The sequence below is a fragment of the Hypanus sabinus genome, chromosome 3 (assembly GCF_030144855.1).
Source record: "Hypanus sabinus isolate sHypSab1 chromosome 3, sHypSab1.hap1, whole genome shotgun sequence".
NCBI lineage: Eukaryota > Metazoa > Chordata > Chondrichthyes > Myliobatiformes > Dasyatidae > Hypanus > Hypanus sabinus.
Window position 1 is genome coordinate 178904101 of NC_082708.1, and position 14482 is coordinate 178918582.

The 14482-nt window shown below is 45.5% G+C and overlaps 1 protein-coding gene across 5 annotated transcripts in view; it reads right to left on the reverse strand.

Annotated features, from left to right (window-relative positions):
• atrn (attractin) overlaps positions 1-14482 on the reverse strand; it is a 398356-nt gene that overhangs the window by 317794 nt on the left and 66080 nt on the right. For all 5 annotated transcript variants that reach the window (XM_059965719.1, XM_059965723.1, XM_059965720.1 and 2 more), the window contains exon 3: positions 8745-8858. In XM_059965719.1, coding sequence (XP_059821702.1) covers positions 8745-8858 — 114 coding nt within the window. The remainder of the gene's footprint in view (positions 1-8744; positions 8859-14482) is intronic.

Consider the following 14482-nt stretch of genomic DNA (forward strand, 5'->3'; position numbering starts at 1 on the left):
GGTGGCTGGACCAGATGGGAGGGATGGAGAGATAAATAGATCTTATTCAATGGCAGACCATGTTCAATAAGTCAAGTGGCCCATTTTTGCTTCTGATTCATGCATGTGCCATGGTTGCTCCATAACAGACTGTTCTTTTTGAGTTTATACTTGTCAACACAATTATAACAAATAAAAAAATAAAATAAATGACAATTATGTAGTAAGCAACTGAGTATACACAAAAATGACGCAATCAGATATTAACAAGCATTTGCACTCATGCTTTTGCATGCATTTATATATTCTAAAATTATTCATATAAGAATAATAAGCTCATTCTGTGTGGAATGAGCTTCCTGTAGAAGTAGTAGAGGCCAGTTCAGTTGTGTCATTTAAGGTAAAATTGGATAGGTATATGGACAGGAAAGGAGTGGAGGGTTATGGGCTGAGTGCGGGTAGGTGGGACTAGGTGAGATTAAGAGTTTGGCACGGACTAGGAGGGCCGAGATGGCCTGTTTCCATGCTGTAATTGTTATATGGTTATAAGAGTTGTTGAAGTGTAACCAACTATTTGTTAGTTAACAGCCAAATTTAAAAATGCACACAAAATAATCCACAAATAACAAAATCAGGATATATTCCACTTATCTGAACAATGGCAAAGACCATTAACCATAGGTAATATCAACGGATGAAACTATTTGCATCTTGCATACCTTGAAAAATTATGCCCAATACAACTTAGTGTTTAACCAGCATAAAAATTGTAAATGCAGTCAACAGGTTCTGCAAAATTAGTGACCAGAAAAATGGTATTTTCAACTCACTGTATCTGCACTGGCCATGTTTAACAAGTAGCAGTAAATGGAATCTGGACAAAATATTTCGAGATGGATGGGCAAAATGTACCCAGGGTTCCAAAACTTTACGCTTAAAGGGAAAAAATGTATTTTTGTTGCATTGAACAGGTACTGGACATTTTAAAAGACATCAGCTGGGGCTCAGATGCAATTTGAAAGTTAACTGGAAAAAATATTGAAAATAACAAATACTATAAGTTTTCAGGCTCTAACATAGGCACATGGATGAAAGAAAAATAGAGGGTTATGTGGGAGGGAAGCCTTAGATTGATAGTGGAGTATGTTGAAAGGTTAGCACAATATCCTGGGCCAAAAGGCCTGTACTGTGCTGTAATGTTCCATGTCCTTTCAAACTTTATTTTGACATTGCCCAAAATACAGGAAAGCTTAAAATCTGTCATTGCTATGACTTTCAAATACAAAATTGCACTATCTACGATCAGGCTTCTTCACTACATTTCTGAAACTTGCAACTTCTATCAAGCAGCAGAGCAACAGATACATGGGAATGAATTGCCTGCAGGTTCTCCTCCACATCACACACACCATCCTGACTTAAAAATGCAACATTCCTTCATCACAGTTAGATGAAAAGGGATGAACATTCCACTAACCAATACCGCGAAGGTACCTTCATCATGAACCAAATCCTTATTACCTTCTCACAGATCATTTTGGTCTTTCCAACCACTCTAAAAATGTGAAAGGTAGGCAAAGATTCTAATGATATTCAGTTTAACAAATACCTACTGCTTCTTTAAAATTCAAATATTGTTACTCTAATTTAGTTCACCTGACCCCATACTTATTGCACCGAACTTCAAGGTAAATCTAACCAGTTCCTTACAGATTTTCTATCATGCAGCGTTGAGCACCGAACTAGTGAATCAGCCTCTTGGAAAAACAGACAAATGCTAGTCAAACAGCAAAGGATACCACCCAATGCACTACAAGGCTCAGTTAGGAATATTTAAATAAATGCATGAGATTCTGCTGATCCAGAGTAACCTGATGCTGGAAATCTATAAAATGCTGGATAAACTCAGTAGGTCAGACAGCATCTATAGAAAGGAATAAATTGTTAATATTTCAGGCCAAGACCCTTCATCAGCAGGGTTCCTTAATCATAAGACTAAATTACTACAGTGCCTATAAAAAATATTCACCCGCCCTTGGAAATTGTCATGTTTAACAACATTGAATCACAATGGATTTATTTGGCTTCTTTGACACTGATTAACAGAAAAGGACACTTCCGTGTCAAAGTGTAAACAGATCTTAACAAAATGATCTAAAATAATTACAAATATAAAACACAAAATAAATGACTGCGTAAGTATTCACCCTCCTTTGATATGACACACCAAATCATCACTAGTATAGCCAACTGGTTTTAGAAGTCACATAATTGGTTGAATGCAGATCTGGTTTTAGAGACCTGTGTGCAGTCAAGGTGTTTCAACTGATTGTAGTAAAAATACATCAGTAGCTGTAAGGTCCAATTGCTGGTGAGTCAGTATCCTGGCAAAAACTATATTGTAGCGGTGTGCTACACGCAGCGCTAAAATTACGACACGGAGTCGGTAACTGCAGTCGAAGGAAAAAACTTTATTCGAAAACTTCAGCCTCACTTTTAAGCCTCCCTCAACCGGCCCCCCATGGCGCAGAGGCTCCAAAGCTCTGTGCTCGCAAACCCCCGTAGGCTATCTAATTGTAAGTCGGTTTGGATGCGCCAGGAAATGGGTCACCACATAAACCCCCCCCCCCCCCCCCAGAACCGGCAATACACCCCCCAATGTCCACAGTCTGGGCCAGAACCTGCTTGGGAGGTCGGCCTCTGCGCCGAGGCGCCGGAAACTCGGCCGGTTGCGCCAAGTCCACATGGGCTGGTTTGAGGCGGTCCACCGTGAAAACCTCCTCTTTCCCCCCAACGTCCAGCACGAACGTGGACCCGTTGTTCCGGAGCACCATAAACGGCCCCTCGTATGGCCGATGCCCGCCCCTTCGTACAAACACAAACTTACAGTTCTGTAGGTCTTTGGGATAGAAGGTCGGGACGCCTGTTTTTGGTCGATACTGGGGCTGAGATCAGCGTTTTACCTCCGACGAGTTACGACACCCGCAGCAGGGCACCGGGTCCCCCCCTGAGGGCCGTGAATGGCAGCACAGTAAGGACCTATGGCACCCGTCAGGTGCAGCTACAGTTCGGCTCCAGCCAGTTCACGTGGGACTTCACACTGGCCGCCGTAGCCCAACCGCTTCTGGGTGCGGATTTTTTGCGGGCTCACAGCCTACTGGTCGACCTGCCCAGGAAGAGACTGGTACACGCCGAGACCTTTCAGACGTTCTCCCTGGGTGCAGCCCAGTTGCCAACCCCTCACCTCGGCTCCATCACGCTGTCCGACAACGACTTCACCAGGGTCCTGGCGGAGTTCCCATCGGTTCTGACACCGCAGTTCACAGCGGCCATGCCCAGGCACGGCGTATAGCACCACATCCAGACCCAGGGACCACCCCTCCACGCCCGCGCTCGGCGGCTTCCCCCGGACAAGCTCCGACTGGCGAAGGAGGAGTTCCAGAGGATGGAGGAATTGGGGATCATCCGGCGGTCCGACAGCCCATGGGCCTCCCCCCTGCACATGGTGCCCAAAGCGACGGGGGGGCTGGAGACCGTACGGCGACTACCACAGGCTGAACGAGGCTACCACACCGGACCGCTACCCTGTGCCGCACATTCAGGACTTTGCAGCAAACCTGCACGGCGCACGGATCTTCTCCAAGGTAGACCTCGTCCGAGGGTACCATCAAATCCCGATGCATCCTGACGACGTCCCCAAAACGGCTCTCATCACCCCTTTCGAGTTCCTCCGCATGCCGTTCGGCCTGAAGAATGCCGCACAGACGTTCCAGCGGTTAATGGACACGGTGGGACGGGACCTGGACTTCGCGTTCATCTATTTGGATGACATCCTCATAGCCAGCGGCAGTCGTCAGGAGCATCTGTCCCACCTCCGTCAACTCTGCGCCCGACTCAGTGAGTACGGTCTTACAATCAACCCCGCCAAATGCCAGTTCGGACTCAATACCATTGACTTCCTGGGCCACAGGATTACTAAAGACGGGGCAACCCCTCTGCCCGCTAAGGTAGATGCGGTCCGCCTCTTTCCCCGACCCACCACGATCAAAGGCCTTCAGGAATTCGTAGGTATGGTCAATTTCTACCACCGCTTCCTCCCTTCAGCTGCCCGGATCATGCGCCCCCTGTTCGCCCTGATGTTGAGTCCGAGCAAGGACATTACCTGGGACGAGGAGTCCGCCGCCGCTTTCGTTCAAACGAAGGAAGCTTTGGCGGACGCCGCAATGCTAGTACATCCCAGAATGGACGCCCCTACCACCCTCACAGTGGACGCAGTCGGTGGTGTGCTGGAGCAACTCATCGCAGGTCGCTGGCAACCCCTAGCGTTTTTCAGCAAACACCTGCGCCCACCCGAGCTTAAGTACAGTGCTTTCGACCAGGAACTGTTGGCGCTCTACCTGGCAATCCGGCATTTCAGGTACTTCCTAGAAGGTCGGCCCTTCACCGCGTTCACGGACCACAAACCGCTTACCTTTGCGTTTACGAAAGCGTCCGACCCCTGGTCGTCCTGCCAGCAACGCCACCTGTCCTACATCTCTGAATACATGACGGATGTCCGGCACGTCTCAGGTAAGGACAAAGTCGTGGCGGATGCGCTCTCTCGCCCTACCGTTCATGCCCTTTCCCAAGGGGTAGACTTTGAGGCACTGGCAGAGGCGCAGCAGGCGGATGAGGAGATTCCGAGTTACAGAACCGCAGTCTCCGGTTTGCAGCTCCAGGACCTCCCCGTAGGCCCAGGTGAGAGGACCGTACTCTGTGACGTCGCCACCGGCCAGCCCCGTCCAGTCGTCCCGACAGCATGGCGGCGCCGCGTTTTCGACTCCATTCATAACTTGGCGCATCCCTCCATCCGGACAACTGTCCGGATGGTTTCCAGCAGGTTCGTTTGGCACGGACTCCGCAAACAGGTCAGTGAATGGGCCAAAACGTGCATGCACTGCCAGACGGCCAAGGTGCAGCGGCACACCAAAGCCCCACCGCAGCAGTTCCATCCCGCCCACCGGCGTTTCGACCACATTCATGTGGATATCGTGGGCCCCCTACCAGTGTCGCGCGGAGCGCAGCACCTCCTGACTATCGTGGACCGGTTCACAAGATGGCCAGAGGCGGTCCCGCTCACCGACACCACCTCCGAATCTTGCGCCTGAGCCCTGATCGCCACCTGGATATCTCGCTTTGGTGTACCAGCCCACATTACCTCCGACAGAGGCGCCCAGTTCACCTCCAGCCTGTGGTCAGCTATGGCCAGCCTTTTGGGGACTCAGCTGCACCACACAACTGCCTACCACCCACAGTCGAACGGGCTAGTGGAGCGTTTCCACCGTCACCTGAAGTCGGCCCTCATGGCCCGCCTGCGAGGAGCCAACTGGGCGGACGAGCTTCCCTGGGTCCTACTCGGCATCCGCACAGCGCCCAAGGACGACCTGCACGCCTCGTCGGCAGAGTTGGTATACAGCACGCCCCTGGTCGTCCCCGGGGAGTTCCTACCAGCCCCAAGGGGGCAAGAGGAAGAACCCGCAGCAGTCCTGGGCAGACTACGCGAGAAGCTCGGTAACCTGGCCCCCATACCCACTTCACAGCACGGGCGGCACCCGACCTGCGAGCTGCCGTAGCCATCAGCGGCGGCTGGCCCTGGCGTTTCCAGGGAACTTGCAGGGCGGGCGACAACGGCGGGCTTCTGCGCCCCACCGCTGGTGGTAGAAGCACCAGTGTTCATTGGGCCGGGGGTTGGCGGGCTCTGCGGCCGGGCCTGGACTGGTTTGCTGCCGGGAGCGTGGCTGGGAGATCTGTGCGATGGACGCCCCGCTCACCTTTTGGCGTTCTACAGCAAGTCCGCCCGGGCTGCCACCTTCCGGGGGTCACTGAAATCCGCGTCGGATAGCAGCAGGCGTATGTCCTCGGGCAGCTGCTCCAGGAATGCCTGCTCAAACATGAGGCATGTGTGTCCGTCGGCCAGAGACAACATCTCATTCATTAAAGCCGATGGAGGTCTGTCGCCCAAGCCATCCAGGTGCAGTAAACGGGCAGCCCGCTCGCGCCGTGAGAGTCCGAAAGTCCTGAGGAGCAGGGCTTTGAATTCCGTGTACTTGCCGTCTGCCGGGGGCGACTGTACGAACTCCGCGACCTGGGCCGCTGTGTCCTGGTCGAGGGAGCTCACCACGTAGTAGTAGGGGTGTCTTCTGAGGTGATCTGGCGAACGTGGAATTGGGCTTCGGCTTGCTGGAACCATAGGTCCGGGCGCTGTGTCCAGAAACCCGGCAGTTTCAACGAAACCGCATTAACAGAGGCGGCGTCAGTCATTTCTGTTCCAAAAATCGTTTGGACCGTCGGGGTCACCAATTGTAGCGGTGTGCTACACGCAGCGCTAAAATTACGACACGGAGTCGGTAACTGCAGTCGAAGGAAAAAACTTTATTCGAAAACTTCAGTCTCACTTTTAAGCCTCCCTCAACCGGCCCCCCATGGCGCAGAGGCTCCAAAGCTCTGTGCTCGCAAACCCCCGTAGGCTATCTAATTGTGAGTCGGTTTGGAAAATGGGTCGCCACAATATCATGAAAGACAAAAGAACACTCCAAGCAACTCTGTGAAAGGGTTATTGAAAAGCACAATCAGGAGAGGGATACAAGAAATTTTCTAAATTACTGAATATCCCTTGGAGTATAGTTAAGTCAAACATTAAAAAATGAAAAGTATATGGCACAGCTGTATATCAGCCAAGAGCAGGCCATCCTCAAAAACTGAGTGACCGTGCAAGAAAGGGATAAGTGAGAGTGGTCACCAAGAGACCTATGACAACTCTGAAGGAGTTACAAGCTTCACTGGCTGAGAAGAGAGACTACAATTACAACATCTGGTGCCCAGGTCCTTCACCAATCGCAGCTTTATGGGAGACTGGCAAAGAGAAAGCCACTGTTGAAAAAAACTCACATGACTCTTGGCTAGAGTTTGCCAGAAGGCTGGAAGAAGGTTCTATGGTCTGATGAAACCAGACTGAGTTTTCTGACCATCAGGCTAACATTATGTTTGATGTAAGCCCATCTCCGCACATCAACAAAAACACACCATCTCTATTGTGAAGCATGCTAGTAGCTGCATCATGCTGTGGGGATGCTTTATGGCAGCAGGCCCTGTAAGACTTGTGAAGGTAGCGGGTAAAATGAATGCAGTAAAATAAAGGGAAATCCTGGAGGAAAACTTAATGCAGTCTGCAAGAGAACTGCGACAAGGGAGAAGATTTCTTTTCCAGCAAGACAATGACCTCAAGCATAAAGCCAAAGCTACACTGGAATGGCTTAAAACAACAAAGTTAAGGTCCTGGAGTAGCCAAGTCAGAGTCCAGACCTCAATCCAATTTGTGGCTGGACTTGAAAAGGGCTGTTCACTCATGATTCCCATGGAATCTGACAGAGCTTGAGCAGTTTTGTAAATGTTACGAACTCCGTAACTGGGTCACTTACCAGCAAAGATAGAGAGGTCCGTTGAAGTCTGATGGTACTATTTTTAGCAGTATTTATTGATAAAAATACACAAAAATAATATCGATGCAAACATACAGATAATATACGTCATCAATATTAAATCTAAAAGTGCAGGTATAATAATAATCAATAAGAAATAAGCTCTATCGTTGTCTAGGGGATAATGTATTGTCCGATGGAAATATAAAAGTCACTCAGTTCATTCAGGCTGCAGCTTTTTGGTTGGAGAGAGAGAGAGATTTTTTTGAAACTTGCCGGCTTTTCCTTTCATCCGATCTTGATCCGCATTCGTCCTTTAGCGAGGCTGTTCCGTGGAAGACTTGTCATCCGGGCAAGGATGGACACACACGTCCCCACCGGTCTCATACGTTTCTCCTGGTGCGTCTGAAGGGGTTGTTCCCCAGACCCTCTTTTATCCTTACTCACGGGGTCTCAGATGTCAATCAGGTTGGGATGATGCAATCCCTCAACCAGCCCACTCTGGTCATTCCCTGAGGGCTTCAATGAATAGTACAGTACTCAATAGACAATTCCGTCTCCAAGAGACAATGGCCGTTATCCGTGGCTTTGTATAGCTGAGGCCAGGACCCACATTCCAAACCCTTGTGGATCCTGCGTGTCTCTCTCTCATTTCCTGGGTCCCAGACCCGAATTAATAGCGATCTTGTGATTCTCACAAAGGAGGGGGCTACTTTGTACCTTTCGGCCCCTCAGAGTTGTGGCACATTCATAACATAAAAAATGAGGAAAAAACTGTAGCGTCCAAAAGTGCAAAGCTGATGGAGACTTATTCACACAGACTCAAGGCTATAATTGATGCCAAAGGTGCATCTACTAAATACTGATTTGAAGGGGGGGAATACTTGTGCAATTAATTATTTTATGTTTTATATTTGTAATTAATCTAGGTCACTTTGTGGAGATCCATTTTCACACTGGCACATTTTCTGCTAATCAGTGTCAATAAAACCAAATTAAATCCACTGTGATTCAATGCTGTACAACAATAAAACATGAAACTTCCGGGGGGGGGGGGCAGGGCTGGGGTGAATACTTTTTAATAGGCACTGTATCTTTGAACTCCAATTTTACTTCAAGGTTTGATTCTATACATGTTCTTCCTATTCTGACAATCAAATACTTACTTCAGCTTTTGATGCCCAAAGAAGGTTATAATTGTGCTACATAACTGCAGTAGCTTCAGTCAAGTTATGATTTGCAATCACTGCAAATTCCACAACCAAAACAATCAAAATTCATTTGAACAAGCTTGAAGACTCTTCTTACCTGAACACAGCTAACAGTGGTGCATAAACAGAGTCCCCATCATAGACATATAAATGGTCCCAGCTGCACTCTGTAGCAAAGTGAATGAAGCGAAGTCTCAATATAGTGTTTGGCCTAGGGAGAAAAACAAATTCAAGTCAAAACAATCTTAATTTACAAACAAGATTTTAAAAACTGTCCAAAACTTAAGACACAACATTGCATGACCAAGATTTTGAAGGGGAGACAGCATATTCTGCAGAGAATAATGAGAATCCCCAAGGATATGTGGCCTTGATAATGCCAGGATAAGAGATATATCAAGGTACCTGGAGAGGAACCTGGAAAAGGAGGAAGTTGCCAGTGTTAATGCTGAAATCGATGGTATAAGGAAAAATAGATGGCTGAAGAAATACCAGAGGCTAGGCTTTGAGGACTATAAGGTGATCAAGAAGAGCAGTTGTGATGTGAGGAAACAGGCTCTTTGGCCCAGCTCATCCATGACAACCAAGATGTCTATGAAAGTTAGTCCCATTCAGCCCATATCCCTCTGGGCTTTTTTAAAGTCCATGTACCTGTGCAAATGTCCTTTAAACACTTAAACTACACATGCTTCTCCAACCTTTTCTAGCAGCTTGTTATACTAATCACTGACAAGATCCTCAAGTCCCTTATCAATCTATGCCCTCAGGTTTTAGACTTCCCTAATGAGAGAGAAGTGCAACTGCACTTTATCCATGTTCCTCAGAACTTTATATATCCCTGTACTTACTTTCTGGCCATTATGCCGCTGGGATTTAAAGGCTGTTTATACTTCTGCATATGGGCTACGCCATAGCCTACACCGTAGGCCTGATTTATAAGTCTGCGTAGGCTCTATACCGTAGCAAGCATGCATTGGTGTGCGCCAAAACACTAGTTGGCTGAGGAGTTTCTAAGCCACTGTGTGTTTCTTCATGACAGACATGGACGAGGAAATGCATTTCAAACATTTTCATATGTCGGCAGGTAGATTTGATGATTTTGTTCATCTATTTCGCATCGATGTACAGACATGACGGCGAAGAAGCAACTGGAAATGCGTAGGAGGAAATGTAATGCTACCAAGCGAACCAATCACAGTTGTTGCTTCCTGCGTCGCCGCGATGCGAGTTACTTTTTTGGGGAGGTGCACGTCACCCTGCAGATAGGTATGGCGTAGGGCACGCAGTACCTACGGCGTAGATGCAATGCAAAAGTATGAATCAGCCTTAAGGTGGCAATGCAGGTCTTCCAACTCTGGCAGTGTTCACAACTCATCTCATCATGTCAGTAGTTCCATCTTATTTTTCGCTACCGTCAGTCATGCAAGTCCCCGGTTGAGACTCAGGTAAACCGTCACACTCAGATGTAGAAGGGACACAAGGTTGTAGTCCTCCGTAGGATATCTCTATACTATTTCGGGAGAAAAGTACCAGCCTAACCAGCCTCTCCTTGTAACCTAAGCCTTCCAGTCTCAGTAACATCCTCATGAATCTTTTTTTCTGGCTTTCCATCTTAACGACATCATTCCCATAAGCTGGGCTACCAGAAGTGGGTAAACAGTACTCTAAGTGTTGGCTCACCAGCAACTTGAACAGTCGTAATATGAAACCCTGAAGTCAATCACAAACACAAGTCTGAATGCCCTGATTGATGAAGGCAAGTAAACCAAATACCTTCTTCACCACACTTTTTACACTTTCAAGGGTGTGGTTATGTGAACATAGGGCAGAGCTCTTAAATCACAATAAAACAGCTGGAGAATTTTGACTAATGAAGTAAATCTGAAAGTCAAATTGATTTCATTAATAACAATGAAACGTCTGTACTGCGATGAAAACCCAACTGGTTCACTAATATCCTTCCGAGAGAGAAATCTGCCATAATTACATAGTCTGGCCAACATGCAACTCCACGCCACAAACATGGTCGACTCAAAGATTACTGTGATTTGTCACAGGCACATCAAAACATCAAACTGTATAGTGGAATGTGTCATTTGTGTCAATGACCAACACAGTCTGAAATGTGCTGGGAGCAGCCTACTAGTGTCACTGACACCAAAATAGCACTCCCACAATTATGATTCTCCCAACCCAATGACTCCTCAGTTCAACCGCAATTAGTTACAGGTAATAAATGTCAGAATTGCATGGAGCATCTACATTTCCAAAATAAAAAAAACATTTTTCCATGCATGTACAAATTGGCAAAAAAAACATAAATTAGTACAACATGAAGCTCAAGACTTGTGGGGAATAAAATGTGTTCCCGTTTAGAACACAGAGCATTACGGCACAGAAAAGGCCGTGCAGCAACTTTATAACCGACCCGAAAGATCAGTTTAACCCTTCCCTCCTACATAGCCCACTTTTTCTCTCATCCATGTGCATAAGAGTCTCTTAAATGTCTCTAATGCATTTGCCTCTGCCACCATCCTTGGCAGCACATTCCACCAACCATCATTCTCTGACAGCTGACCTATTCTTTCCAATCACCTGAAAATTACGTCCCCTTGCATTAGCTATTTCTACTCTGGGGAAAAAAAATCTCTGGCTGTCCACTTGCCTCAAGGAATCTAATGCCATTCCTTTGTTGTTGCTGGATGAAAAACTTGGATCTCCTGAACACAGGCTGAAGACCTCAGTGGGAGCTGCAGTCCCCTAAGGAGTCATTGCAACATGGTGCCAACTGCTTCTGGTGGGACAACGCTACTGCAGTGTGGGGGAAGAGGTACTGACTAGCTGTCTATCATGAAAATTCTGCTTTAAGCAAGAAATAAGTGGTCCATCGAATCACAGTTGGAATGCATAAGTGAGAAAACAAAGGAAATAGGAAAGAAGCTTAAAAAAATTAGAGAACACATGAAACTGAATTGCCAAGGGATATAAAGCGAAACAAATGAGACACAAAAATTAATATCATGCTCTGTGATAGGACTAAAGCCATTAATGATAGCACTAGAATGATAGAGATTAGAAAGACAGGTATTTCTCAATTCATAAAATGTTGTTTCTAAAAAACTTATTAACTGAAAATTCACAAATCAAAGTTTTTCTCATTAGATCCAAAGTAAAACCATTGGTTATATTCGAGAGCTTAAGAATTTGTCAAGAAAACCTAAATACAGTCAGCCCTCCTCATCCCCGAATTCCGCATCCAAATTCAACCAACCGCAAATCGCGAAAACCCAGAAGTGCTCTTCAGCACTTGTTCGAGCAAGTACAGACTTCTTTTTCTTGTCATTATTCTCTAAACAATGCAGTATAACGTAGCATTTACATTGTATTAGGTATTATAAGTAATCTAGAGATGATTTAGAGTATACGGGAGGATGTGCGTGGGTTATCATGGATCAGGATTGAAGAAAAACAGAAGTTCTCTTACTCAGTAAGTCGGAACAGGTACATCCTATATTATTTAGAGTCAGTTAGTCAAACATTTGTCTTAGTATATAGTATATATTTTACCTTTCAATGCATATAAAATACTTAAGAACACATGTTTCAATGCTGGGCTCGGGAATGGAAGTACCCGAGTTCGATCCAGTGACAGACCGCTATCGAGCGCTCTCCACCATGCCGGTTTGATGTGGGGATCAAAAATGCAAAAACCCAAAACCCAATAATTAAACCTGCATTGGTTAGTAATAATTGTAGCTTTCATCGGGGCAGAGCCTTTCTCACTTTATCCTTTAAAATTGTTTTGATCGTTGACCGACTGTAGCCTAACGCTTTTCCAATGACAATGGCGTTTCACCTCTTTCCGATCGCTTTATTATTTCCACTTTATTTTCAATCGCGATCATGATTATTTTCGTGAACAAAAACACTGCGGATTCAGAGTTCTGCCGCTGGGTCCTAAGATCCACTGCATTGAGACAGGCTGAATAAGGGACTTGAGCATCCACAAATTTTGATATCGCAGGGGGTCCCAGAACCAATCCTCCACGGATAAGGAGGGCCAACTGTACTTCAAAATAACATCGAGAAAGTATCACGGTAAATCTTAAATTCAGATACCTAAAACATACATCATGTACCCTTAGCAAGATATTTCAATTAAACAGAAGTATCAGAAGATTGGAGGATGGCAAATGCTACTCCTATATTCAAGAAAGGTCACAGGGATGATCCCTTGGATTATAGTCAGTGAGTTTTACATCAGTGTTGGGCAAACTATAGAAGCAAATTCTCAGAGCTTGGATATTTAAGAGACTCTTTGAGAGGCACATGAGTGAAAGAAATGAAAGGCTATGTGGGAGGGAAGGGTTACGTTGATCTTGGTTAAAAGGTCAGCACAACATAGGAGGCTGAAGGAACTGTACTATGCGGTACTGTTCTATGTACAATGTTCTGAAACATAACAATCTGACAGATGAATGTGAAAGGACTATTTTATTTCAAAGAAAAACAGCTGACTCATGGAAAAATGGGGACAAGGTCAATTTTCTCCACTCAAGAGAGCTGTGATTTTTTTTTTGCTTAAAGCAGAGTTTTCTTTGTAGCAGATTCATGATGAGCAATGGGGTAAAAGATTTCTGGAAATAGAGAGCCTCACGTAGTTGAAGCTGCAACCTGATCAGCTTTGAAAGACAGAGAACTAAATCAAATCTTGTTTCTAATCTGAATTTGCACTGGCAAATTTGTTTATTGTCACAAGTGAAAAACCTGTCCTGCATACTATCCATACAGATCATTTTATAACAACAGTGCACTATGGAAGTACCAGGTAAAACCATAACAGAACACTGAATATAGTGGTAATTACAGAGAAAAGTGCAGTGCATATGGACAATAAGGTACAAGGCCCAAACATGATAGATTATGCAAGTGGTCATGGTGGCTTTGTATGTCCATGTTACAGCTTTGAAGGAAAGCTATCCTTGGCGGTCACATGACGTTAAATCTGAGCTCGATGGACATTGCATCAATGTTAGTAAAGGTTCTTACTATCTTTGTTGCTGTCAATTTCTTTTTTTTGTAGGGGGATGGTGGTTGCTCTGTTGAATGGGGCTTAAAGAAAGTGACAAGAAAAATCATAGATCATGAGAAAGTTAAATCAGAGAGGCCATAAGGCCTATTGTATTTAAACCAATCCTCTGCCAGACCAACACAATCATTCCATCCACCAGCCTTTTCTGTTGTCTTGTGAAGTTTTTCTTAGTAAATCCTTGTCTGAGCAGTAAGTTAAGAAAGACTTAAATGTAAATTTGCCCTCAGCATTGTCTCCAAAGAGTAGGCAAGTGAACTTTGGCTACCTTGAAACATGGAGCAGTTTTCTCATTCCTTAAGATGAGTAAACATGAGGGCAACCTCTCCCAAAGAGCACCAACTTGTCCATATTAAATACAATTTAGGGGAGTACCCACCATCTTCAAAGATGTGTTTCAATTCCTTGGGAAATTTTTCTGCCAACATATTATCTGCACTTTCTGCCTATGCATTTCTTAAAATGTTCAAACCAGCCATGACAACATTGTTTTTTTTGGATTGTCACAAACAAATGCCTTTCATTCAGATCTTTCACGCACATCCTTTAATCTTTTTTTATAATAATAACATATGAATGCACATCCAGGGGTATCATTAAGGATTGTTCGCACCATCGATGCAATAAATTTTAACAAATGACTGATGTAAAACACACTATTTTCACTTATTTAATCACATTTAGCTTAATATTAGTGCTGATAGCTGTCTCTTAGAGGACGTCCAATCCTCAGAACCGTTCAGACA